The sequence below is a fragment of the Podarcis vaucheri genome (genome assembly GCF_965113315.1).
Source record: "Podarcis vaucheri genome assembly, chromosome: 5".
Lineage (NCBI taxonomy): Eukaryota > Metazoa > Chordata > Lepidosauria > Squamata > Lacertidae > Podarcis > Podarcis vaucheri.
The window spans coordinates 89,718,082-89,745,564 of NC_138763.1; the positions used below are offsets into that span (position 1 = coordinate 89,718,082).

Consider the following 27,483-nt stretch of genomic DNA (forward strand, 5'->3'; position numbering starts at 1 on the left):
GAGAAATAAGATTGGTTCCCTCCTTGTTGCCCATCCACCCTGGTGAAAGCTTTCTACAGTGGTACCTCGGGTTACATACGCTTCAGGTTACATACGCTTCAGGTTACATACGCTTCAGGTTACACACTCTGCTAACCCAGAAATAGTGCTTCAGGTTAAGAACTTTGCTTCAGGATGAGAACAGAATTCAGGTTCCGGCGGCACGGCAGCAGCGGGAGGCCCAATTAGTTAAAGTGGTGCTTCAGGTTAAGAACAGTTTCAGGTTAAGAACGAACCTCCAGAATGAATTAAGTACTTAACCCGAGGTACCACTGTAGTTCCAACAGGCCACTGGGAACTGACTGTTTTTAAGGAAAGAGCTGGCGCGATGATATTTTTATTGAATTGGGGTGTTGGGTGTAGGTGTAAACAGTCGCACCTTGCTTCTCGAACACCTTGAGACTCAAACGTTTTGGCTCACGAACGCCACAAACCCGGAAGTGAATGTTCCAGTTTGCGGACGTTTTTTGGAAGCTGAACTTCCGACGCGGCTTTTGTGGCTTCCAACTGAGTGCACGAAGCTTCTGCAGCCAATCAGAAGCCGTGCCTTGGTTTTAGAATGTTTTCAGAAGTTGAACAGACTTCTGGAACGGATTACGTTCGAGAACCAAGATACGACTCTATACTACAGTGGTGCCCCGCAAGACGAAATTAATTCGTTCCGCAAGTTTTGTCGTCTAGCGAATTTTTCGTCTTGCGAATCACGAAATCCCATAGGAATGCATTGAAAATCAATTAATGCGTTCCTATGGTCAAAAAAAGTCCAAACAGAGCCAAATTTGGTACAACAACAGTTTATTAACTGCTCTTTAAAGTCACACATACTGTAAAGAGCAGTTCAAAAATTGAAGGGAAAATAAATTAACTTTATAAACAAAACATGTCTTTGTTTTTAGACAAAGGAAACAAAGTCGCGAGACGTTTTCGTCTTGCGAAGCAAGCCCATAGGTGAAATTCGTCTTGCGAGGCAAATCGAAAACGGAAAAACCTTTCATCTAGCGAGTTTTTTGTCTTGCGAGGCATTCGTCTTGCGAGGTACCACTGTATTAGTGTTTAATTGTTTTTTTCATTATTGCTTTCTTTTCTCTGTTTTTAGCTGTTTTTATTTTAGTTGCAAGCTGATCTAAGTTCATGTCAGGGGTAAAGGCAAGATTTAAATAAATATAATACAACAACATCATCAACAACAACAACATCCAGAACATTCCCTGCAGAGAAGGCACTAATGAGCAGGATTTAAAACACACCCAGCAGCTGATGAGCCAGGGGGCTAAATTCTGATGTTTAACCCTTCCAGAGCACACTTGCCTCTAGAAGCAGATGTGTTATTCTCAAATGTTTGTGTTGAGCTGAGAACAAGACAGCTTGACCAAACCATCCATCCTATACTACCTTGTATTGTGTCAAACACGTCAAACTGCATTTCCTCTCTTTTTTTATTCCTACTATTGTACTGTGCCTTTTCACAGAACACAATAACTTTCAAACTACCACCACACTTACATGCAACGTCTTCTTCCTCCAGCTGGTTGATCCCTAATAGGTGCATACCACTTGCAGGAAGGCTCTTTTTCATTGACTCTGTCAGGATTTTGTCTAGTGCTTCTGTGTTGTAAGGGATTATTTTAAATGCCTGAATGCAAGGAAGGAACCCATTCATATCAGATTATTTCAGCCAGACAGTATGTTTTAATAGATCAAGAGTTCATCCATCACCTGTAAATCTCAAGAACAGAAGTCATCCCCTTCTGGGGAACTGTTTACCCACATTCAAAGGCACACCTGATATTTAAGCAAAGGTGCCACAATACTGATTGCACCATTGTCCATCTAGAGCAGCCTCTGCCAAACTGATGCTTTCCAGATGTATCGGGCTACAGCTCTTACCACAACTGTGCTGCATGAGGTTGATCAGAATTGTACTCTGATACTTCTGGGAGGCCACTGCACTGTCGAAAGCTGCTCTAGAGTCTCCCCATAGGAATCAACCGCGCGCTTATCATGTGAGGCCTTTCCCTGTGTCCCCATTCCTTTGGAGGTTTGGAGAGTGACTACACGAGAACAGGCCTTTTCTGTGGTAGTTCCCCATCTGCGGAATGCTCTCCCCAGAGAGGCTCACCTGGCCCCATGTCTTCAGACCCTGGGCAAAAAACATTCCTCTTTACCCAGGCCAATGAACAGTGTATGGCCTTTTAAAAGTGGGGGGATGGTTATGACTTTTTCATGTGGTTTTATTGTCTTTTATTTTTACACTATGTAAATGTTGTTTCTAATGTTGTTCACTGACCTGGGATGGTCGGATAAAGGGCAATATATAAATTGAATCAATAATAATAATAATAATAATAATATGCACACTCTCACATACTTACATTTAATGAGATTATAAAGGTAAAGGGACCCCTGACCGTTAGGTCCAGTCGCGGACGACTCTGGGGTTGCGGAGCTCATCTCGCTTTATTGGCCAAGGGAGCCGGCGTACAGCTTCCAGGTCATGTGGCCAGCATGACTAAGCCACTTCTGGAGAACCAGAGCAGCGCACGGAAACGCCGTTTACCTTCCCGCTGGAGCGGTACCTATTTATCTACTTGCACTGCGTGCTTTCGAACTGCTAGGTTGGCAGGAGCAGGGACCGAGCATCGGGAGCTCACCCCGTTGCAGGGATTTGAACCGCCAACCTTCTGAGGTTACTCTTTTTATATCCCAAGGTCTCTTATCCAATTTCACACTGGAACTGAGAAGTAACAGGGTTTATGGGTGCTCCATTCTTTCTTTGAATTTAGAAACTTGAGCTACTAACTTTGCGTAATATGTAGAATAACATCAATTCAGCAGCAGCTGATATCAGAGTCACTCAGCCTTTCAACAGTGTTCAGGTAACCCCATCACTAACCCCATAGACCAGGGGTCAGCAAATTTTTTGTGGCTTGTGACGGTTCACAGTCCCGCAGACGCCGCGGTGGGCCGGAGTGCAGGCATACTATTTCCGGCACTCCTTCCAGTGCGGAGGAGGCGTGCGCAGATTCCCATTGGCTGCAGGAGCTTCCTGCAGCCAATGGGAAGCTAACCAGCATTGCAGATGGCGGTCCCTGCTCTGCTCCACGCCAGTTTACCGCTGCACACGGGAGCCAACCGAGCAGGCAGCAGGGGTCCCCGAGCGGGCGGCGGGGGTCATGGGCCGGTTAAACAACCCCCATGGGCCTCTTGAGGCCCATGGGCCTTAAGTTGCCGACCCCTGCCATAGACACCTGCTGAGAAACTAGACCTCATAATTGATTTTGTTGGTTTCTGGACTCCACCTTTCCCACTATTACAGAGACTATCTAAGCACCTAGCCTCTTTTTTGCTTCACTGCAGCAATGAGCAAGCCCTTCCTTTCATCACTGCTATTGCAAGCACCTTCCTCCACTGCTGTTCCCAAACAGAAAAAGTGAATGCTTAACTTGTGGTGCCATGGAGCAAATTCTTTCTAGCTACTGCTGCATCTAAAATATGTTTCCACATCACACAGTAGTAAACATGCTCCTTGTCCCTTCTTGAAATAGGAAATAAAACAGGAACCTAAATTTCCATTTAAATTCATAAAACCTCCATGGCTGAATTTTACGTAGAAGGTATATTGCAGTTGTTTGACAGATCTTTTTCAAACTAATCATTTCTGTTGCCACCCTGGATTTTAAAACAAAACAAAGCAGCATGCCCATCAGGCATAGCTTGTGTCTCTCAGGACTATAAGAATTATGCTGATATGCAGTTAGCTATTTTTCAAGGTTCCTCGCTGATTCAAGTTATCTCCTTTGCCCCATCTTTTAACATTTACCTGACACATAAATTCCACTGGATTTGCTGCAGTAGACAGCAAGTTGCTAATTTCTTCCATGTCAGTGTAATAGCAAATGCTTGCTTCAGCTATCATCAGATCCCCAGAAAACAATCGCAGGCATACAGCTCCAGGCGATAGGTCTGTGGGAGAAGGCAAAGATTAATCAGTAACAGACAAGGTACAAAAGAAAACCCACTATGCCAGAAGAATCAATAAAGAACAATGCTCTGTGTGGCCTTCCTTTGAACACAGTTGGTACAGTTCGGCTTTCGAGGAATACTACAGAGGCTCACCTGTTGACAGGTAGTGCTTGGTTTCTTGGTGGATCTCTAAAAGCAACATCGGCTACTAATTCATTCCCTAACAGCCAATGTTACTAAGTACTAAGTACTACCTGTCAACAGGTGGGCCTCTGTTTTCATCGAAAGCTGAACTGTACCAACCATGCCACCCAAAACCAATGGTGGAGCTGCTATTGCTATGCCTCTTTCACGTGTATCTGAATGCGTGGAATAACTTAACATGCCAAGAGAAACCTACAGGCTTCAGCAGTGGAAGCGATGACATAAACCTAAAGTTATCGAAGAGAACAAAACTGGAAGGTCAAGAATCACCCAGCAGCACAATCAGTGCTTTCAACTTGCTTTAGCCATGATCATGTGATGAAACCAGAGAATGCAGGAAGTATTTACTCAGAACTCCTGGCCTTAAACAAAGCCCAAGAAGCAGTCCTGAGTCCTTGCTATTTATTTATTTATTGGCGCTGGCCGGAGGGGGAAGTGCAAGAAGGATTCAGCTCTGCCACAGTCCTCTCTGGTGAGCAGTTTCAACGAAACCTGTTGCAGTTTACAGTCACCAACTTCCTTAAAAGAATCATGCGTGAAAACTAAACAGGGTCCCTGCCAGAGCCCTAAGCACAATCAACTGCACTGCTCAGCCCTTAGGAAAGTGAGAAAAAAATCCTACATATAGGAAGAAACCTGTTCCCATTAAGGATTTTCATATTCTCCAGGCTGTCATTTGAATAAAAATTAACTTAGCTTCCACAACATAACCCTTCCTATTTTGAATGACAAATTTAAGTTCCGTTATGCTTCTAAAATTACCACACAGCAAAAATTAAGCGCAGCTCTGGCCATTTGGCAGAATGTGGGGGAAAGAGGAAGCGCAAGATAGCTTCTGCTTCCTGTGGAGGCAGCCCTCTACACATCTGGAGCTCAGACGTCAACCAACCCATGATGATGAGGCTTGCAAGCCCCCACTTCGGACGCAGTGCAGCACGCTAACAGGAAGCATGGTCTAATCAGGCTGTTTTAGCTCTACTACGCTCTAGCAACTATCTATTTGCGGCTTTGTGTATACAGTTTTAGCTTCCAGGGCTCACTTTTTTGGAGCCTTCATAAGAGGATATTGTTTGTTTCACTTTCTGCTTACTTAGCTGATGCTAAATTTGCCTCTGAGATAAGGTGCAATTCTGTTTAATATTTTCTGCCGCAGAGAAGCGTTTTAGCAAAGCAATGCCAATTTTGGCACCTACCAGGTGCGGAAACCGAAACGGTGTACTCATTCTCTATCCTGGCCAGAACTCGCTGTGACTGGCAGCTCTCGGAGGAAAATTCCACTTCCATTTTTACATGGCTATCCAGCTTACATTTTAGGATGATGTAAACTATTGTCTTCACCTAGAAGTAGAGCATAACATTTTAGAAACACAGTAATATCTGCAGGCTCTTGAATGCTCTACAGTCATTATTTATTTGTTTAGCAATCCCTTTCTCCACAAAATGTGCCCAAAGTGACTTGGAATAGTTTAAAGTGTTAAAATGTAGACATTATATATATATATATATATATATATATATATATATATATACACACACACACACACACACACACACCTATACATATACATATACCCACCCACCCACACATATATATTCAACAACGTCTAGTTTTTTGGCTGTAAAATCAATCCTTCTGCAGAGAAAGTAGCACGGGATCTTGAGCAGAATCTTCAGTATTTTCTGTTTCATGCTGCACAGAGAGAAAGATGGGAGATAATGATGGTTTTCACAGAACTGCAATTGAGAAGGACTGTGTGGAGATTCTCCAACAGGTCTACAAGGTGGGATTGAAAATCTCGGCCCTTCGTCTCCCTCCCTTCATTCCCTACCAACGGTGGCTGATGGGAGTTGTGGTCCAAAATACTGTGGGAGGGGAGGCAGCTGGTTGGCAAAGGCTGGTTTAAACCAGAGTTAAGCTTAACTGTGTTTCGAGGAAAATGAGGTGTGATGGTGCACAGGGCAAAAAATCACAGCCACCTTGATCCTCTCCTGCTCCTCCCCTGCATGCTGGGAGCTAAGCCATGGTTCGGCTTAGTGCTATGCCCAAAGCAGGGTTCATGGTTCGTCTGTATCTGAACAAACCACAAGTTGTTGCCAATATCAGTTCTTGGCTTGCCACTTGTGTTTTATTAAGGGGGAAACAAGCCATAAGCTCAGGTCTGGAAGTAAAGCGAAACCAATTCATGGCTCCCGGCCTCTAGAGTGAGATGAGCACACAACCCTAGAGTCTGACAAGGGTGGCCCATACGGGCAGAGTTACCTTTACCTTTACCTTTTAAGGATCAGCTATGGTCTAAAATGATGTGTGAACACTTCTGCAGAGGGCCATTCTCCGTGGCTGCCCCACAGTTGTGGAACTCTCTTTCCGTATCCTAAGGGGTCATGAAAATCTAAGGCTAAAAACAAGGCTGGCACCAGAAATCAGCCAGGCTGAGGACTGGCCAAAGACCCATGGAGCTCAAAAGGACCCCTCACTAGCCTGAGGTCTGCCCCCTTACTACCCTCCTTGCAGGGCCCCTGGTTAGCCATTCTAGTGGGCAACAGTGCCACCTGCAGTGCCCGTGTGCCATTTTGGATTTCCCAAAATGAAATTCAAGTTGAAAAGCAGCACTGAAAACCACTGACAGTAATCTAGTCTCGAGGTTACCGCTGCACGGACTACAGTGGTCAGGAATGGCTGTAGTTGGCAAACAAGACAAAGGTGGAAAAAGGCATTCCTGGCCACAAAGGACACTTAGGTCTCCAGGGACAGAGATCTATCCAAGAGTACCCCCAAGCTACACATTTGCTCTTTCAGAGAGTGTGCAACCCCATCCAGAACAGGTAGCTTGCCAATTTCCCACACATGGAACCACCCACCCAAGGAACTTCCATCTCCCTTATTTATATATGCCACTACTGCACCCCGTGTCTTGGTAGCCCCAAAATGGAAAACGAGTGAGGTCTCAACCAAAGAAGAGTGGTAACTTAAGTTGACAGAATATGCAGACTTGCAGACTTAACATATAGAATAAGAGAACAAGAAGAACATATGTTTGGAGAAGACTGGAAAACGTTTATTGACTATATGGGAAATAACTGTGTACAGCTGAAAATGCTGGCAGCATTAAGATAAATTCAACTGTGTAAATAAGTTACGATGGATGCAATAATGGAATACTGAATAGTATAGTTTCTGTAAAAAATGCAGGGATTTATGATATGTAAAATGAACCATGGAAAGAGAAGAAGGGAAGTCATTGATATTTTAAGGATGTAAAAATGAGCACTTTAAATTGTAAAAGAGAAAATTTAATAAAAATTATATACCAAAAAAGAAAAGAAAAAAGAACCTCCATCTCTCCAGGATCGAAACACAATTTATTGGCCCTCATCCTGTCCACCCCTGCATCCAGACTCCGATTCAAAGCTTTCACAGCCTTTCCTGATTCGGATGTTATGGAGGAGTAGAGCTGAGTGTCATCAGCATACTGATGGCACCTTGCTCCAAAACTCCTAATGACCGTTCCCAATGGCTTCATACAGGTATTAAATACCATTAGGGAGAGAATGGTACCCTGCGGGATCCCACACCACAAATGCCAGGGGGTGCAAGGAAGACTCACTCAGTTCTACTCTCTGGAAATGGCCCTGAAGAGCACTGGGAGAGCAAGCAGAGGTAACAGGATTGCACTCCCTTTGTCCCTCTCATGATAAAGGTCAGCAAGGCTGATTCAGTTCCAAAACCAGATCTGAACCCAAATTGTAGTGGATCTAGATAATCAGACATACCCAGGAATAACCACAGTTGCTCCGCAACCACCCTCTCCACCACCTTTGCCAAGAAACAGGTGTTGGTGTTTTTAGTGTTCTGAGAAGTTTTTAATGTTTGCTGTTTTGTCGTCTTTTCAATATTCTGTTGGGAGCCGCCCAGAGTGGCTGGGAAAACCCAGCCAGATGGGTGGGGTATAAATAATAAATTATAACTATTATTATGAGGTGGAGCGGCTGACAGAGTGGTGCAGAGCTAACAACTTGCTCATAAATACAAGGAAGACAAAGGAGCTTGTGGTGGACTTCAAGAGACAGAAGAGCAACGTCCAGCCACTTTTGATTGATGGGGTCTGTGTGGAGAGGGTAACAACGTTCAGATTTTTGGGCATTGAATTACAAGAGGATCTGTCCTGGAGTGTCAACACAAGGGGGCTTGTGAAGAAGGCGCAGCAGAGACTGTACTTTTTGAGAATACTAAGGAAAAACCATCTTCCGCAGAAACTGCTGCTTGCCTTCTATCACTGTGCCATTGAGAGCGTGCTCACTTACGGCTTATGTGTGTGGTACGGAAGCTGTACTACCCAGGACAGGATGGGGTTGTGCAGGGTTGTTAAGGCAGCAGAGAGCAATGTTGGCTGCCCACTCTCCACCTTAGAGCAGATTTATGCCACAAGGTGCCATAGGAAGGCACTGGACATAGTAAAAGATCCATCGCATCCTGGTCACTGTCTCTTCGAGCTCTTGCCGTCAGGACGGAGATACAGGACGATGAAGACAAGAACGAGCCGTCTTAAGAACAGCTTCTTCTCCAGAGCAATCTCGGCCCTGAATGGGAAGCCCGGACTTTGAAAGTCATCTAATCTCCCTTGCTGTATTATACTGTATTGTTTAATTAGTGTTTTTATGGAGCAGTCAAGTAATTTCGTTGTCCCCGAAGGGGGCAATGACAATAAAGATATTATTATTATTATTATTATTATTATTATTATTATTATTATTATTATTATGACCGGTTTATATTTGTTACACTTTGCTGGGTCTAGAGTAGGATTTTTAAGAAGTGAATGTACCACTGCCTCTTTAAAGGCAGTGGTTTTATTTAGCTTTCATTGTCATTTTGCTTTGTTTGGTTTTTTAAAACTGTAACTGTAACATACCATGAGATTTTAACTACTGTATAAAGTTTAAAGCAATATACGGTAAAAAAAAATGCTTCACTGCAGGAAGACAAGGAAGCTGCCCCAGAAATCAAGGGTATAAAAGTGTAAATTCAGGTATGCAGCTAAATTCTGCAGCAGTCAAAACTCCAAAGCTATTCGAGGTTCAGAGCAAAAGCGGCCTGGGTAGCCGTGGCAATACTGAAGATCAAGTCCCGAACATGAGTACGCTACTTCAGTTGTTCCACAAGCAGGTAAAAGCAGGAACACCTGTGCTCTAGGCTTGCCTCAAAGCCAACAGAACTATTTGCAGGTGGGTTATAGCACAACTGCGACGCCAAACACCCGCCAAATTCCTCATGCCCTCCCCATAACACAGAGAGAAATGCAATGCAATGTCCTCAGGTTGTATTCCAGGCAGGCAAACACATGCAAACAACGCTGCAAATAATAATATTTGGGAAAGGAAAATGCCCAAGAGGACGGTGTTGCTTCACATATTTCTCGAACGACACACTAGGGCAACCCTCATAGGATTGCTTATTTAGCCTAGTTATTTAGCAAGGCTCGGTTCTAGAGAGTCGTAGCGTTCACAGCACAGCATCACACACACATTTTGCCCTTTCACGGCAACTTTGAAAGAATGGAGACATACCGTACCCCACAGCGAATGCAATCTGGCTGCACTGTAATCAGGCTTCCTAGTCTGGTCACCAAGTTCCCATGCTCTCGGCTCATTGCGATATTGCACGAATGGTGTGCGTCTCTGTCGTCTTCCGCTTCTGCATCAGTCACTGAATCACAGCCAGAATCTAAGTGCAGGACAAAGGTTAATGTTACTTCTCAATGCAGTCCAGCCTGAAGTTCGCTAATTAACTAAGAAAGTCCCTTAAAAAGAAGTCGAATGGTTTAATGAAAGCTAGCGCTAGCAAGGATGCACATTCTGCACACAGGGATTATCTTACATTGGCCTCAAGCATAAATTAGTTGGAATTAACTAATTAGTGGGCTCTTTAGCCCACTGGACTCATTTTAAGCTGCAGGTGCTAAGGCAGAATTAAGTGGGGCCTGGATGAGTTTGTGACCCACTGGCTTCACTCAGATTAAGTTGGAAAAATGACACTTTGGGTTTTCAAAATGCCTGATAGGGATGTGACGGAATCAATCTCTGATGCTTCCACTGTGCCTACCATGTCACTCCCTCCACCTCAGGAGTGGTCAAGCCACTGTGCCTGAATTTGTCTCTCCAGAGGGTGGTACACCACCCATTCCACCCACCTGTCAAGAGACAGAAACACCTCCCCTGTCATCTAGGTCCTGGAGATGACAGCAGGGGCATAAAAAAGTGGTTCAGGCCTCCAGGCAGAGTTCCTCCCAAGTTCCTTAAGTGTTTGCCCATGTACAGTCCAGGAAGAAGTTTCCCCAACTTGATTCTGTATTGTTGGCACTAAGGATTAAGCGTTTCACACAAGGGCTGAGCTACACATTCTCCACAGAAGACTTTTGATTTGAGATGTGAATAATGGGGATGGAGAACAGCAACCCCTGGCAAATTTTGAGCTGATGGTAAGTGAAACTTTGGGGTGGCTGAAAAACTTCCCCACCACTGCCAAGTCCTCCTGCCTGGCAGCAGCTGCCACCCCCCTCCCAAAAAAGCCCCCTGAAGACACGTTAAATAGCACCACTCTGACAGGGACGTCTGGAGGAAATGGTGGGCGTTAATATTTTTAAAGACATCTTCGTCAAACGATGCAGTAACATCACATAGTTTTGCTTCAGGGAGTTTTGGCGGTGGGGGTAATAGCTAATAAAAGCTCCAGTGGCAACAGCGAGTTTCAGCTACTGCATCTACCATTCCACATCCTGAAAAATCACCTCTCCCCACCCCCTCAAATTTTGTAGCCCACGAATGAGACAGTGAAATGGAAGATTGCATTCTGACACTGCATGAACCCTATAGAACAGTGTTTGAGATTTGCTCCTTAAGGCAATAAAATCTGTGAAGTTCATGATCATCAAGTGTCACTGCTTGTGCAGGTATATTTGGACCAAATACAGAGTGGTCACAAACACACAGTGTTTTTTCCGTTTTTTCCTTAGTTTCTCCCCCCCCCCTTAAAGAAGATGTCTCTTTAAATATCAAGAGTACCAGTTCAAAAGAACAACTTTCCATTCATCCCAGGTCTTTGTGAGAGTGAAGTTGTTTGAGATTGTGCTTATCTCATCAAAATTACGAGAGATCTTGCAGAGTGCAAGAAGTCTCATCCGAAATCGGCACTGATGCCAATGCCACGTGGGCAATGCAGGTGTCATCGTCAGAGTGAGGCTTTCCATTTCGCCTCAAGCGCTGAGACAGGACGCCCTGCCCCTAACAGGGGTGTCCAAACTTTTTACAAAGAGGGCCAGATTTGATGAAGTGGACATGTTTGAGGGCTGACCAAAGTTGCTGAGGTTTTTTTTAGGATAGCTGAACTTTTTGCTTTTTTTTAGGATTCTGCCCCAGGACATATACAGTGGTACCTCTGGTTACGTACTTAATTCGTTCCGGAGGTCCGTTCTTAACCTGAAACTGTTCTTAACCTGAAGCACCACTTTAGCTAATGGGGCATCCCTCTGCTGCCGCGCCACCAGAGCACGATTTCTGTTCTCATCCTGAAGCAAAGTTCTTAACTTGAGGTACTATTTATGGGTTAGTGGAGTCTGTAACCTGAAGCGTCTGTAACCTGAAGCATCTGTAACCCGAGGTACCACCGTACTGCCACGGGGACTAGATTAAATCAAACGGTGGGCCAAATTAGGCCCCCGAAACGGACTTTGGATATGTCTGCCCTAGGAAGTCCAGACTGGCATTCGCTGTGTCTGTGAAAACAAAGCCCTCAGTGAGGGCATCTGTTTAGTTCCTGTATCAAAGGTCCTTCGGAAACATATATTTAGATTCCTCTTTTTTATGTGCCTTCTACCGTGAAGATGTAACTATGGAAATGTGCACATGAACAGCACCAGTGACCTCAGTAGAACTTTACTGCTCCATCTGGGCTGTTTGAAAATGTGCTCTCCTGAGTGCGTTGCAAACTTCCACAGGCATACAACCTCCAACTGCAATAAGCAGGTACTAACAAGCTAGCAAGTTGCGAACCTTTGCGCTAAACTACTGAACAACTGAACCAGACTACTGTGACTTTCAGACATTTTCAAATTCATGCAGTTCTTTTAATGAACCAAGCAATGTGATAAGAATCACCCACATGGTTGAACACTATGTAGTTTTCACCTCTGAAGTATCATTTTGGTTAAGTTTTTGCCTTTTTAAATCTCTGCCACAAAAGCCACAAATTCTTGTAACGGGATATTTTTAGCATCGCTCTGCTTGTGGTTAAGATTCATTTTTAACTTTGCTATGATGGTGGTTTGTATGATACCTTTAGCTCTTAGGCTTACAGACGCAGCCTAAACATGTTTGCTCGGAAATGGGTACCGCAAATTTCATTTTCTACTCAGGAAGCTTGGGGTTTGTAAACTCTTAAGATGCATGTGCTCAGAAGCAACACAATATGCTGAACTTGCAATTTACTTGTTCTCTGGGCATTCCCACTGACAAGGATCCTATCACTTAAACTTTGGTTTGTAACAAAGCTTTCCCGCTAAATATTTTGGCAAATCGTTTGGATCAAATTTGCAGCCTTAGAAATCAGCAGGGACTAGGCCTCTCTTTGCAGATTTAGTAGCCTGGCTCTCTGGGCACAAGGGGCTGGGATGAATGCTAAGGTCAGTAGAATATAAACAGGAAGTAAGCATGCTTTGGCTTGAAGCCTCTGAAATGCATATGCTGAACATTCCTGCAGGCACACCTTAGCAACAATTCCTCAGCATCTTAACAACTGGAGCACAATGGCAAACACCATTTCCTGCTTGGCAGGGGGTTGGACTCGATGGCCCTTGTGGTCTCTTCCAACTCTATGATTCTATGATTCTAATGGCGAGTGGTGGAAATCTCACTCTGAATACAACCGAATATGTGTTAAGTCATATTTCTTCTTGTTGCTGCTGCTGTTAATTCAATTTATATACAGCCCACAGGTCTCAGGGCGGTTCACAAGATCAAATCACAAAATACATAATCAAAACAAAAGTAACACAATAACCCCCCTGTGGCGTTTGCCCTCCTAGGTGGGTCATAAGGAAAGGGTTAAATGAGTGTGAAGCGATTGGCCAGTGGGAACCCAAGGGGAGGAGTTAGAGTTAGAGTTGTTGGAAAGTTAATTGGGAGTTGGAGAAGGAAGAGGGAGGATAAGCCTGTGGGTTGGTCGAGTTGTGTTGTGAGAGTGAGAGAAACTGATAGGAGGAGTCAGATAGATAGATAATCAGTTAGCAGTTATTAGGAAAGGTATAGGCCGGTATAGAAACTAAGATTAAGAAACTGACAAGAAAAATTATCTGAAACCATAAACTTGTTCATGCTTATAAAATAAACTCGATTATTTGTTTTAATCTGGTTATCTGCTCTGGTTATCTCCCGCTTGGACTACTGCAATGCACTCTACGTGGGGCTACCTTTGAAGGTGACTCGGAAACTACAACTAATCCAGAATGCGGCAGCTAGACTGGTGACTGGGAGCGGCCGCCGAGACCATATAACACCAGTCTTGAAAGACCTGCATTGGCTTCCAGTACGTTTCCGAGCACAATTCAAAGTGTTGGTGCTGACCTTTAAAGCCCTAAACGGCCTCGGTCCAGTATACCTGAAGGAGCGTCTCCACCCCCATCATTCTGCCCGGACGCTGAGGTCCAGCGCCGAGGGCCTTCTGGCGGTTCCCTCATTGCGAGAAGCAAAGCTACAGGGAACCAGGCAGAGGGCCTTCTCGATAGTGGCGCCCGCCCTGTGGAACGCCCTTCCAGCAGATGTCAAAGCAATAAACAACTACCTGACATTCAGGAGACATCTTAAGGCAGCCCTGTTCAGGGAAGTTTTTAACGTGTGATATTTTATTGTATTTTTGGTTTCTATGGAAGCCGCCCAGAGTGGCTGGGGAGGCCCAGCCAGATGGGCGGGGTATAAATAATAAATTATTATTATTAAATTATTATTAATGTTAACAACTGTCTGGACTCAGTGTGTACCCGAGAGAAACGGGTTGGCGGCAGCGGGAAAGTGATCATAGTGGTGGCACAGGGATCAATAGACCGTCAAACGTCCGGGGACCCTGTGTGATTGCCCCCCCCCCACAACACTTTTTAAAAGGGTACTGGATGTCAATCAGTCAAAGGCATGGTTAAAGAGGAACCTATTTGCCAGGTGCCTAAAGGTGCATAATGAAGCCGCCAGGCAAACTTGCCTGGGGAGAGCATTCCACAGATGGGGAGCCACTGCAGAGAAGGCCCCGTTCTCATGTTGCCACCCTCCGGACCTCTCGAGGAGGCTGCACACAAAGAAGGGCCTCAGAAGTTGATCTCAGGGTCTGGGTAGGTTCATATGGAAAGAGGCGGTCCTTGAGGTATACTTCTCTGCTGGTATCCTCAAGGAGTTGCCTGGTCGAGTTGTTCCATGTGGTCCAGACATTAGTTAACCCAGATTTGGGCATGTTGAACGTTGTAGCACATGGTGACTATCTCTGAGCTGCTCTGACAAAGTCTCTTGACTTCGTAATAACTCATCAAATCTGGCTGCAGTGCCCAATGCTACATCTGGCCCAGTTTCAAGGGATCGTTTCCTGTTGGTGTGGCCCAGTGACGTGGACAGGATACTTGCAGCAGTGCATCTGACCACATGCCCTCTGGGGCTCCTGCTCTCCCTGGCTGCCTAAAGCTAGCCAGAGTGGGGTGACCAGGTGGGCCGAGGATGTTGTGATTGATGCATCCTCAGAAAGAGTCCGCTCCTTAAACAGCCCACACTGGACCCAATGGTGTGTAGTAACTACCAGCCAACACTACTTTTGGGGGAAAGGTGGTAAAGAGGGTTGTGGTGGAGCAAATGAAAGTGTTCCTGGATGAAATGTCGTTCTAGGCTCAGGCCTGGAATCAGTTTTGGTCATCCTGTTGGATGGTTTTTTTACTGAGAGACAGAGGACCCTGTTACTGTTACACAATCTCTCACTGGCTTTTGATACCATTCAAAATGGTACCCACTTTGACCGAAGGTTCAGGATGGGCACCGGAGGCATTATATTACAGTGCTTTCGTTCCCACCTGCATGGTCAAGTCCAAAGAGCAGCACTGGGGAAGTGCTCTTCAACTCCCTGGCACTTGGGCTATGGAGTACTGCAGGGAACACTGAGTTTGATTTCTGGGAAGGTGGAGGCTACGTGGGTAGGCAGTTCTCATGTAGAGAAGACATGCCAATTGCCTGTTATGGAAATGCAATGTCCCAGCAGCACTAAAGGGCTCTACTCTCAAGACATGCAGATGTTTTAGCAGTTTAAGAATACCTAAAGCTTCTGAAACTTCACACTTTGCTATAAGGACATTGTAATGAACGCGTGGCATTTAAGCAGCATAAATGGTATGCAGGATTGTATCACAACTGTAGTGGTAGGTAGGTTGTGCGCAAATTGCTCAATATTTGAAGTTTGGCTTTACCAAGACTTGACATTACTTTCACTAGCCCTCGTTTCTATGGTTACCAAATTCTGGTATATAATAAGGTCACACAGTATTTTATTTTCCATCCATGCTCGCTTACTAAGGCTGGCGTCACCTGTTTTCTGGCTCTTATTCTCTTGGACTTAGATGGCAGCAATACCATGTCTGAGAGAGTCTTCTCTGCAGTGGCCCCCAGGTTTTGGGTAATGACCTCCCCTTCAAGTTGCATTTCACACCATCGTTGCATGCTCTGCAACGATTGGTCATGGCACACCTTTGGTTGAACAGATGTCTTCTCTCCTCCTACACAGCTGTTTTGCACAGCTGTTTCATTAACTTAATTAGTGGTTAGTTTTGTAGTTTTATTTTATGTTATGAATGACGATTTGTACTTGCTTTTAATTGAGTTGCTTTTGTAGCCAACCCTAGGACTATTCAGTTATATGTGCAAATAATAATTAAATAAACTGGAAGAAACACCATCCATATATGAAATGGTAATAGAGCTTCCCATAAACATTCTGAATTTATAATATTGGCAGCAATTTTCATAGGGTTTGTAAGGTACTGATGAGGTACCCATGACTGAGACGATGGAACAGGAGGCGGATGAGCGACTTAAAGCCACAGTCAAAATCCAAACATTTCAACAGGTATTACCAGGTTACCTCCTTCTGAAATAGCCTTCATGACAGCTTCGACATAGACATCTGGGTCATCATCGTACGTAAGCTGTTTCCACTGGGACCAGTCCTTGAAGAATTCTTGATAATTCCCACATTTTGATATTCCGCAGAACAGCTTCACCACTTTATGAGGGGGCTGGAGAACCTTCTGCAGGCTCTGAAGGACATCAGGGACATAGAAACTCTCCACCAGCTCAGAGGACAGCAGAACAATGATGCACTTGCTGCTCTTGAAGAGCTCCAGCTCCTCGGTGGAAATAGTCGTTCCGCTCTCCACTTGATAGCTCCAGACTTCTTGGCACGAGCGAAAGATGCTCTCAAGGTAGTTGCGCCATTCGCTGGCGTCGTTCCCATATAGAATCAGCACACTGTGTGCACTGGAGTGTCCTTCTGTGAGGGAATAAATAATGTAAACATATTATACAAACGGAATCTTGTTTACCGTATTTTTCGCCCTATAGGACACACTTTTTCCCCTCCAAAAATGAAGGGGAAATGTGTGTGCGTCCTATGGGGCGAATGCAGGCTTTCGCTGAAGCCTGGAGAGCGAGAGGCATCGGTGCGCACCGACCCCTCTCGCTCTCCAGGCTTCAGGAGAGCCCCACCGCCAGACCCACAAGCTCAGGGGACAGCGGGGAGGCGCATCGCGCCTTTCCCGCTGTCCCCCGACTTGGTTGGAAGGCTGGCGGGGGGGGGAGAAGCCTGCTCCTCCCCGTCGCCAGCCCTGCAAACTCGGGAGACAGCGGGAGGCGCAGCGCACCTTTCCCGCTGTCCCCTGACTTGGTTAGAAGGCTGGCAAGGGGAAGAAGCCTGCTCCTCCCCGTCGCCAGCCCCGCAAACTCGGGAGACAGCGGGAGGCGCAGCGCGCCTTTCCCGCTGTCCCCTGACTTGGTTAGAAGGCTGGCGGAGGGCTTCCCCCTCCTCCAGCCCCGCAAGCTCCCAGAGCCATGCCAAAGCTGCACGCAGCTTCGGCATCGCTCTGGGTCCTGTTCTGGGGGCCCGCGCCTATGGGAGGGGGAAATAATTTTTTTTTCCTTTATCCCCCCCCCCAAATCTAGGTGCGTCCTATGGGCCGGTGCGTCCTATAGGGCGAAAAATACGGTATTTGTTACATTGCTCAGTTGATAGAGCATAATCCCAAGGTTGTGAGTTTGAGCCCCATGTCAGGTAAGAAGATTCCTGCAAGGCAGGAGGTTGAGAAGGGACTTGAACCCTGGTTTCCCAGGTCCTAGCCTAACACTCGAACCACTACACCTGTGGCTCATCTTAACCTGCCCTAGTTAAATCACCAAGCTTCACAGCAGCGGGCAAGGTAAACAGGATTAGGACAGAAGTGTGTCAATAACGACTACGAACAAACCAGTGTTTGGTAACCATAGAAATGAGGTCTGGTGAAACAAAACTTTTTAGCAATTGGTGCGCAACCTACCTACCAATCCAATTGAGATACAATCCCGCAAACCATTTAGGCTGCTTAAATATCCTAAAATTAAAATGACACATCTTCTGTATAATTTAGCATCCATCTCAGAAGAAGTATATATCTTGATCTAGCAGTAGTTGTATCCTCTATCTTTACATTGTGCTGGAAATCGGTCAGTTACATGTGATAAATAGTTGTGAATCATCTGCCTCTAAGTAGTAAATGTAGCAATTCTTTTGGTTCCGTAGACATGCGCAGCGCGTGCTCATGCATGACACATGAACTGATATTATTCTGTTCAAATCGTTGCTGTGTGTTACATGTCATCTACATTTCTTTAGAGCACAGAAAGCACTCTTCATGGAATTATTACTCCAAGAAGCTTTACACAAAAGCATCCATCAGTTTATGATGCAGAAAAAATATATGAGCCTCTCCTTTTGAACATAATATAGCAGGGATTCTCTTACCAGGCAACTGTTGGTTGAAGGAGCTATTTGATCAACAGTAGTGAGATCAACCACAGGAAGTGGTTTTCATTTCCCCATTTTTTGTTAAACTGAATTGTTCTTTTATACCTTTATGCATAGAATCATGGGATTAACATATAATGTTGATACATGGCAAGAAAACTCAATGAAGTTTCCAGTGAGTTCTGGAGCTAACAACTCAAGCTCCTTCCTCCTGATTGCTAGATTTGGCATTAAAGATGTGCCAATTACTCATAAAATTTAACAAAAGCTTAGCCATGTGAACTTTAGCACAGCTGAAGTAAAAGAAAGACTACCATTTGTTCAGCTGGCAATCCATAACAAAACATCTTGTAGTGCTAATAATTCACTGCAATTGTTGACAAAAGCTATCAAAGCTTCACGGCTTCTTCAGGAAACTGCACCTTGGAAGAGATCTTTGTGCAAACTGGGAGAAAACAACTTACCGTATTTTTTGCACCATAACACTCACTTTTTTCCTCCTAAAAAGTAAGGGGAAATGTCTGTGCGTGTTGTGGAGGGAATGCCTACGGGTGGCATGCCTATGGATTTTCCTCCTCTAAAAACTACGTGCGTGTTATGGTCGGGTGCGTGTTATAGAGCAAAAAATACGGTACCTAGCTTGGAAATCCTGGAACAAACAGCAAGCTGTATAGGATTATACAACACAACAGTCCAACTATAAAACCTTGTTACCTGGTGGCCCTGGCACCTCTAGACAAGAGGGAATAGGGTTGGGGTGACAGTCCTCACTTGCTAAAATGGCAAATCCTAGCACAGGCCAATTATGCCGGAAGCCTGCTGTGTGAAAAGCATGGCAGCTTAGATCAATATATTGAATTAACCTCCCAAGGCTTATTGTTTGGAGCTCTTTGTACCCCTTACAATTGCCAGGTGCTAACATGGCAGTGACAACATTCCTGACAAAATTCCTCATGCGACCGTCCTCTACACTTCTCAGAGCGTCCAGTCCTCCAACCCTTCCTTCTCTGCCAACTTCATTCCTTCCAATAATGGCATCGTGTCTTGAGACCTTGTGGGAGATTTTGCCGAGGTTCGACACGCTCAATGGCTCGTCCTTCCTTCCTTTCATTCCGTTTCTTCAGCAAGCATTGCTCCCTCAAGTCTCTGCTTTGCGGACAAATCCATACTTCGTTCCCCATCTGTTACCAACTCCGAATTGTGGCTCTGGACTTCTCCCCTCAATCTACTCCTATACCCTCCAAGTGTCCCTATTTTCCAGGGACAGTCCCGGAATTACACAAGCCGTCCCGGTTTCTGATTTGATCTTAGAATGTCCCGGTTTCCCTTTTTCCTCCCTTCCACATCCCAGAGAACAATTAAAAGTGGTGTGTGTATGTAGGTGCAAAAATGGAGTCTTGTTTATACCGAAAATAAAAATCCTGCACCAAATGAAGGAAATGGTGAAGATGGCCGATGAACCCCTTCCTATCATTTTTAAGGAAAGGGTCACCAATCTTTAAATTATTTAATTGCAGGCAACCATTTAAAAGAAAACGTAAAAAGAAAATGCATTTAGTGCTTATTCCTTTATTATTAATGGAACCTTGCACTGTCTACTGAGAAGTTAAGTCCCACTGAATTCAACAGAGCTTACTCACAGGTAACTGGGTAAAGACTGGGCAGCCTTACACTGCAATCCTAAGCATTTTTACTCAGAACTAAGTCCCACTGAGTTCAATAGGATTTACACTCTGGTATGTGCCTGATCATTCTCACAGTTTCGGTTGTTGTTGTTGTTGTTGTCACCTGCCTTTTCACCTGACAGGGACTCAAGGCAGCTTGCAGCTAAAATTTTATTTCATTCCATATCTCTGTTGAAGGTGTTGTCCATAATCCCTTCACCTCACACATTTCTTTACAACAATCCTGTGAATTAGGCCAGGCTGAGAGGTTGTCATTGGCTCAAGGCGGCAGACGAATATGTGTATATGATTGTATATGTTTGCGGCAAGGTCAAACGCGGGAGAAGGATTTCTGAAAAATAAGTCATGTCAGACTAACCTGATCTCGTTTTTTGACAGAATTACAAGCCTGGTAGATGAAGGGAACGCAGTGGATGTAGCCTACCTTGATTTCAGCAAGGCATTTGACAAGGTGCTCCATGATATTCTTGTAAAGAAGCTGGTAAAATGCGGTCTTGACTATGCTACCACTCAGTGGATTTGTAACTGGCTGACTGACCAAACCCAAAGGGTGCTCATCAATGGTTCTCATCAATGATATGATAGCCATGTTCAAATATATAAAAGGATGTCACATAGAGGAGGGAGAAAGGTTGTTTTCTGCTGCTCCAGAGAAGCGGACACGGAGCAATGGATCCAAACTACAAGAAAGAAGATTTCACCTAAACATTAGGAAGAACTTCCTGACAGTAAGAGCTGTTCGACAGTGGAATTTGCTGCCAAGGAGTGTGGTGGAGTCTCCTTCTTTGGAGGTCTTTAAGCAGAGGCTTGACAACCATATGTCAGGAGTGCTCTGATGGTGTTTCCTGCTTGGCAGGGGGTTGGACTCGATGGCCCTTGTGGTCTCTTCCAACTCTATGATTCTATGATTCTAAGCTTCCTGATGCAGAATGTCTCTATTTCTATCAGAGAAATGTTGGAGGGAATGCACTCCCAGCCACGCCATAGCACACACCCTCTCTTGGCCTTATCAGGGGCCCTCTCGCATCAGCCCATTTCTACCTCACACCAACTTCCTTTCTCTCCAGCTCTTCCCTCAGCTATGCTGGCCCTGCACTCCTGTGACCTCAGCCGGCTCTATAACCCAACTTCTGTACCTAAGGCCTATGAGAGGTTCATAACCCCACCAAAGGGGGCATTTCCCCATTTTGAAAGATGCCAAACAGAAAGCAATGGGAGAAGTTCCCCATGAGCAGAGCAGCCCCCGCAGGGAGCAAAAAGGCTTTTAAAAAGAGCTTTCAGGAAGAAAAGTACACGTGGGGAAAGTTTATCTGCTCCCAGGAACCTGGTCCCATGGCGCTTTCGATCGCCCTTCACTCCTTTCTCATTTTGTAGGGATGTGGCACAGGGCTGGCCCAAAACCTTTTGCTTCCTGAGGTGAAAAACAAGATGGCGGCTCTCTTTAGTCAACATACAGAAGCTGACTGGACTGGGAAGTGATTCTTAGTTCACTGCTGGCAGTGGGGTAGTATCCTTCACAACGAATGCAGTAGGTTAGCTTGCAGGGGCCAGAATATGTCACATAGGGTACATAGCTCTCTTCCCGGAGGGGAAATAAGAGAAACAGCAAGGCAGTTGCCACCACTGGCACCCAGCATCTGCTGCCTGAGGTGGTTGGTTCACTTTGCCTAATGGTAGGGCTAGCCCCAATGAAGCATGACTTGAGCTGGGCTATGGGTGCATTGTGTTCAGCCTTCAAAGAGGCTGTCCTGCAATTCATGACACCTTTATTTCCCAAGGCAGTAGCCTAATGGGTGGACCGGGCACTCCCACAAGGTATTACAAGACTCTTAGCTGTCTATATTTTGCCATGGTTGCCTGTGTTCAGCTAATACTTCATATTGTCTTGGAAGTATAGGGTGAATAAGAACCTGACTGCATTTGATGTTGAAGATTTGTAATCAGATCTCCCAATATTTTTTATTGGCTTCAAAGCAGCAACAAGGGTCTCCTAAGTTGATCTGAGGAGTGAGTGCTGACATAGGCTTGACACTGCACTAAGTTAGCAGCCTTCTCCCTGCTGTTTTGATACAGCATCAGTCATTCCAGCCATGACTCTTCCCATACTATAGTAGTTTGGTCCTATGTTGCTAGAACACAGCCATGATAGCTTGGGAAAGCAGGCAAGGTCTTCTCGTTGCATTAAATTATTTGAAATGTGAGCCGCCTTGAGGAATTTGATGCACTGAATGCCAATATATGCATGCAATAAACAGGAATTAAAATAGCTATAATTTCACATACCGTTGCATTGTACTTCCTTTGTATGCGCTTCTGGGTAATGTGGGTGTGATCCTCATGTGAGAATAGCTCATGCAGCTCGCCATAAGGGACATGCATGAGTTCCCCCTTTGTAAATTACTCTCACGGAAGCACACAGACAAAAAAGGAAGAGAAACTCACTTGTGCTTTCTGCCTCAGACTGCAGTCTTTAGCAGACTTGGGGATGCAGAGAAGACAATTGATTTAAATAAAGCTAGTTGTGGCTGGCTTTGCACAGGGCACACATCCTATCCTGCTAATATGTGAAGCCACCCTTGGAATGATGCTCAGTCCGATGCAAACTACCATTCTGCTGCTTACATCGGGCTACAACAACAAGCTCAGCAAGCCTGTCTAATGCCTTTTTTAAATTGGCAGTGCTCAGTCCCCAATTCAGCAGTGGAACTCGAGTGAACACAAGTGAAGCAAGCTGAGAAGTGCTGCCAAGCTCGATCACTTCCAAAAACAACCCCTAACTATTAGTGTTACCCAATCTGCATATCCAAACAAGAAAGGACCTTGAACTGCTGATTCATAACTGTCAAGATTATTCTGAGTGAGAGTTTTAGAGGCCAGCATGGGAGGGAGGCGGGTAACTTCAACAGCCCAAACTTTTAACACCCTGACTACATATGACAGTCCAGGTAAAAATATACGAGAAATCTAACAATAAGAGATTAAGGCTGCAGTCCTCTAAACCCTACTGGAGACAGTGGGATTTGCTTCTGAACAGACATGTATAGAGCAGATTGTGCTGTAAGACTGCAGTTCTTACTTGACAGCAAGCTTAATTTAGATGAGCGAAATTTATGAGCTAATTCCCCGAATAAATATGCACAGGATCAGGATGCTAAGTAGCAATCTTATGCAGAGACAGTCATTCTTAACGTCACTGAGCACAGGTGCGCCTAACTATGCATGGAACACGACTGTGTGCGGCACAGTTAGCTGGGAGGAAGCCCTACTGGATATACAGGGCTTGCTCTTGAGTAAACATGCATAGGATTGGGATGCAATACAGTACTACAATCCTAAGCATCTGGTAGGACCTGAAGTCTGTGGGGCATTTCCTTCCGACTAAACATACTGCAACACTGGATCAGCAGGATGTATGAACCAACACACACATCTATATAATAGTTGGGATCAAGTAGGATCACCTTTTCCACCCGTGAAACAGAGGGGGGGTCTAATTGTCCCACCTGATCTGCATCGATTTGGTGAGCTTGGGCAAAGCGCACTTTTAGGGCTTCTATTGCCGAGGTCAAACTGGCCAAGCAGCCGGGTCTGGGCTGGAGAAAGGAAACATGGGGCCCGTCCAAGCCACCAAGGGCTTCCGAGGTCCTCGGGGTGGCCACCAGTTTTTTCGGTTAAGGAAGGCACCTCAAAGTTAAGATCGCAGAACCCGACTTCTGCTTCTCTCCCCCTCTACAAGGCGGTCTGTAGGGCGGCGAAGGGAGCTTGTGAACCCCCAGGCGGCTCCGCGTAAGCCCCCTTCGCCGGGGCGGGGAGGCGTCCGGAGAGGCGCCTCCGGCTCCGGCTTTGCGCGCCACGGAAAGCGCTCCTCAGAAAAGCGCACTTACCTGGAGCTGCCGCCGCCGCCGCCATGCCGGACTTCTTGGCCTCGGGGAAGCCGAGCTCCGGCCGGCAGCCAGAGGAGGAAAACCGACGGGGCGCTCCCGCTAATCGCGCGGGGCGCCTGGCCCCGTGGGCGCTGCGGGACAGAGAGAGGGAGAGAGAGAGAGAAGCGGAAGGGCTGGCTCCCTGCGCGCCTCTGCAAGAGCCTGGCTGAGGGCGGAGACCACTTCCTCCCTTTCCACTCTCCCCTGCACGAAAGTAAATGGGGGGTGGGAGCCAACCGCTTCTCGGAGGTGGGGGGGGGGGAGATACCCCGTGGTGGTATATCACCCTGACGTCCTCTGAGAAGGATGGGTTTTTAATTTAATTTAATTTTTAAAACATAGCCCGGGGAAATAGACCCGACCCCTGCCTTGCGTTACCAGATAGTAGTAATATGCAAAACAAAACTAGTACACGCCCCGCCCCCGGTGTGGAAAAGTCTGGGCTATGCTATTCTTGATTTTATGACTTTATGAAGGAGGTGTTACAACACCCCTAATAAGGACAGGTCATCCTATCAGACTGAACACACACTTTTACCTGTGGTTGATTTTGGTCTTGGAACGGCAGTGCCCATCGTTGGCCATCTCTGAGCAATGCACTCCAAAGGGTGTTTATTTATTTGATTTATGTACCACCTTTTATCCAAAGATGCCAGGGCAGAGTACAACATTATTATGATTTATGGAGCCTAATAATAATAAAATAATGCAGAGCATGAGAATAACAGGCCATAGATTATTTAATGGCCAAATGCCTGGGTAAAGAGGAGCGTTTTCACTTGGCACCTAAAGATATGTAGTGAAGGTGCCAGGAGAGCCTCCCTGGGGGGAGCATTCCACAATCAGGGAGCCACCACTAAAAAGGCCATTCTTGTGTTGCCGCCCCCCCCAACCTCTCAGGGAGGAAGGACATAAAGGCCTTGGATGACAAACACAGGGTCTGGGTTGATTTGTGTGGGGAAAGGAGGTCCTTAATGTATTGATGTCCTGAGCCATGTAAGGCTTTATAGGACAGCACCAGCAGTTTTAATTGGGCCCGTTAAATAACTGGCAGGCAGTGCTGATTTTTGTTACAATTATATTCACTAAGCATTTAGAGGCAAACTGCTTTGATATTTTTTCTACAAAGAAGAGATATATAAATTTTATGCAACAAATAAATTATTGAATTTGAACTTTCTGAAACAATATGAGAATATGAAATTTACACTTATCCATATTTTGCATTGCGTTTCTCCAACCAACCAAAGTTTAAAAAAATGGGATATAAAGTGAAAATAACATACAAAAAATGCACTATACAGGGGGAAATTGCTTGTAAAAATGTGCACATTAATCAAAACTTATGAATATTTAATCACAAATTGCAACAGAAATGTGAAGAACTGAATTTTAGATCAGAAAAATGAGAACCCAAGAGCACCAAGATTGAAAAATCCTTCAATCCCCAGGTCATTTGTGCTATGCTCCAGATCTCATGCCCCCATGACATGAATTTTTTTCTGTGCTTATTACACTTTTGGGCACAGTGCCAGGGAGACAGACCCCCTTCAAACTACCACCTTAATTTGCTCAGATACCTAGATTTGCATATATAGTGTATATACAAATTTGTTTCATGAGGCTGTGCTCCCAAGTCTTAAGTGCCTAGCAATGTCCTTGATGTGAAACAGCCCGTTGCATTCCTTGATGGGTGAGGAATACCTGTTTCATCTATAAGTCTGATACTACTTTTCTTCCTTCCTTCCATGCTGGTCTGGTGCCCTATACTAACCCATAGAATAATAATAAGAGCTTGTGTTAGTGGTTGCCAGCCTAACCTAACAACTGGGCCAGTCTTTTACAATGCAATGGTATACATGCTTACTTAGGAGTAAGTTCCCTGTGACCCACCTACTTCTGTAAACATGCACACAGGGTTATGCTATGAGTCTTTTGCAGCCCAAGCATTACACAAATGAATTTCGCAGGACTTACTATTATTATGTATTGTTAGATACGAAAAATTTGTTAGTTGCTTTATCTTGCCCAGGGCAACCCAAAGCAACTTAGAATAAACAGACAGACAATATACCCCATACTGATATGTTAAAAACAAGAGGAAAGAGAAATACAATAAAAACATCCCACCCACTTTCTCTCATATAAGTGTGTATAGGAATGCAGCCTCAGTTGTTGTGAACAAAATTTCTAAGTCATATTAAGCGAAGAATGGTCAGACTAGAATCTGGGAGCTCTGGATTCAAATTCCAACTCAGTAACAAAGCGCACTGGGTGGCCTGGGGCCAGTCACTGTCTCTCAGCCTAACCTACTTCATGGGGTGATTGTGAGAATAGTAAGGAGACAGGGAGACATTACCCTGGGTCCCTTGGTGGATTATAAATACAATTGGCTTTTTTTCAGTCAGAACTCAGCAGAACTCAGTTCTGGCATCTCTTAGGTGGGTGCCATTGCCACTACAAGAGAACAAGGAAGGCATTCGTGGTGAGTTCCGGCACCTATTTTTCTAGAAAAATAGTGCTGAATACAATATAAATAAGTAAATAATCTGGCATATGCACTTCTCAACATGGGTGTATCCAGGGGGGGGTGCAGTGAGGGGCAGCTGCGCCCCCCAATCAAGTAAATAAATAGAAATACTTAACTAACTTACCAATTGTATCACAGATAACCACACACACATAATGCCTACCCCCTGTAAAATAAATCCTGGCTAGACCCATGCTTCTCAACGCATATACGTGTTTAGTTCTGCCGTCTCCCAACCTGTCTGAACCTAATTTTGAGAATGATAAAGGCGCTTAGCATTATCTGCAGCCAATATTCCTTGGAATGTCTGTCGCTTTAAACCAGTTTTTGCTCTGGTTCGTGCATCAGTGTAAGAAAGAGCATTGCTAGCCACATCAGAAAGCCTTGGAGTTAAGGACTCCCGCGGCACAGATTTTCCCTTTGGGCTACCATTGAAACCCTAACGGGAGCTCGCCACCTACCGCCTTTTCCAAGGTAAAGAAAGAAGTAGTCAACGTGTCGGCCGTCAGGTGTTCCTGGACTACATTTCCCATCATCCCTGGCGATATGAACCATGCTGGCTGAACATGCTATATCCCTCTATCCGCAAACAATTCAACGGTCGTCTTATATTCTCGTGTAGCAAACAAATAAATTAAATATCCACCGTGGGCTCGACAACCGAAACATTCCTACTTCCATTCACTTCTGGAATCAAGACGCTTTGAGCTTCACAAGCGTTTACGCGCTGCGTAAAATCCCACCGCGTCGGCGCAAAAACGCCAAAGGTTGCGCCAAGCCGCTGGCGGAGCTCCTTTTTTTATAATAATAAAAATAGTTAGATAGTGCCCAATTAAAACCCCAAGGTCCCAGATATCTCTCTTTTTAAAATAATCCCAAATTAAGGGGAGGCCAGCAGTAGAGGGGAGAGAGAGAGCGAGAGAGAAAAGTCGACTGAATTTTGCGCGGTGTCCCTTGATACTTTTTCCTATCTGTATGTTTTGGGGTGGTGGGTTTTGTTGTTGTTGCTGTTGACGGGAGCCACTGCTTTTCAAATACAGTGGTACCTCGGGTTACAGACGCTTCAGGTTA

At 45.2% G+C, this 27,483-nt stretch overlaps 1 protein-coding gene across 3 annotated transcripts in view; it reads right to left on the minus strand.

The window, feature by feature from the left end:
• Positions 1-27,093, minus strand: part of PIK3AP1 (phosphoinositide-3-kinase adaptor protein 1) — a 48,888-nt gene extending 21,795 nt beyond the window's left edge. Inside the window, exons 1-6 of one of the 3 annotated variants that reach the window (XM_082223574.1) lie at positions 26,874-27,093; positions 16,361-16,768; positions 9,777-9,928; positions 5,400-5,544; positions 3,860-4,002; positions 1,543-1,672 (exon numbers count right to left, since the gene is read on the minus strand). In XM_082223574.1, the coding sequence (XP_082079700.1) occupies positions 1,543-1,672; positions 3,860-4,002; positions 5,400-5,544; positions 9,777-9,928; positions 16,361-16,768; positions 26,874-26,967 (1,072 nt within the window). In that variant the 5' untranslated portion in view covers positions 26,968-27,093. Of the gene's footprint in view, positions 1-1,542; positions 1,673-3,859; positions 4,003-5,399; positions 5,545-9,776; positions 9,929-16,360; positions 16,769-18,988; positions 19,245-23,843; positions 24,024-26,873 lie in introns of those variants that run through there. The other 2 variants (XM_082223575.1, XM_082223573.1) reach the window with 2 other exon arrangements.
• Positions 27,094-27,483: the final 390 nt, after the last annotated feature.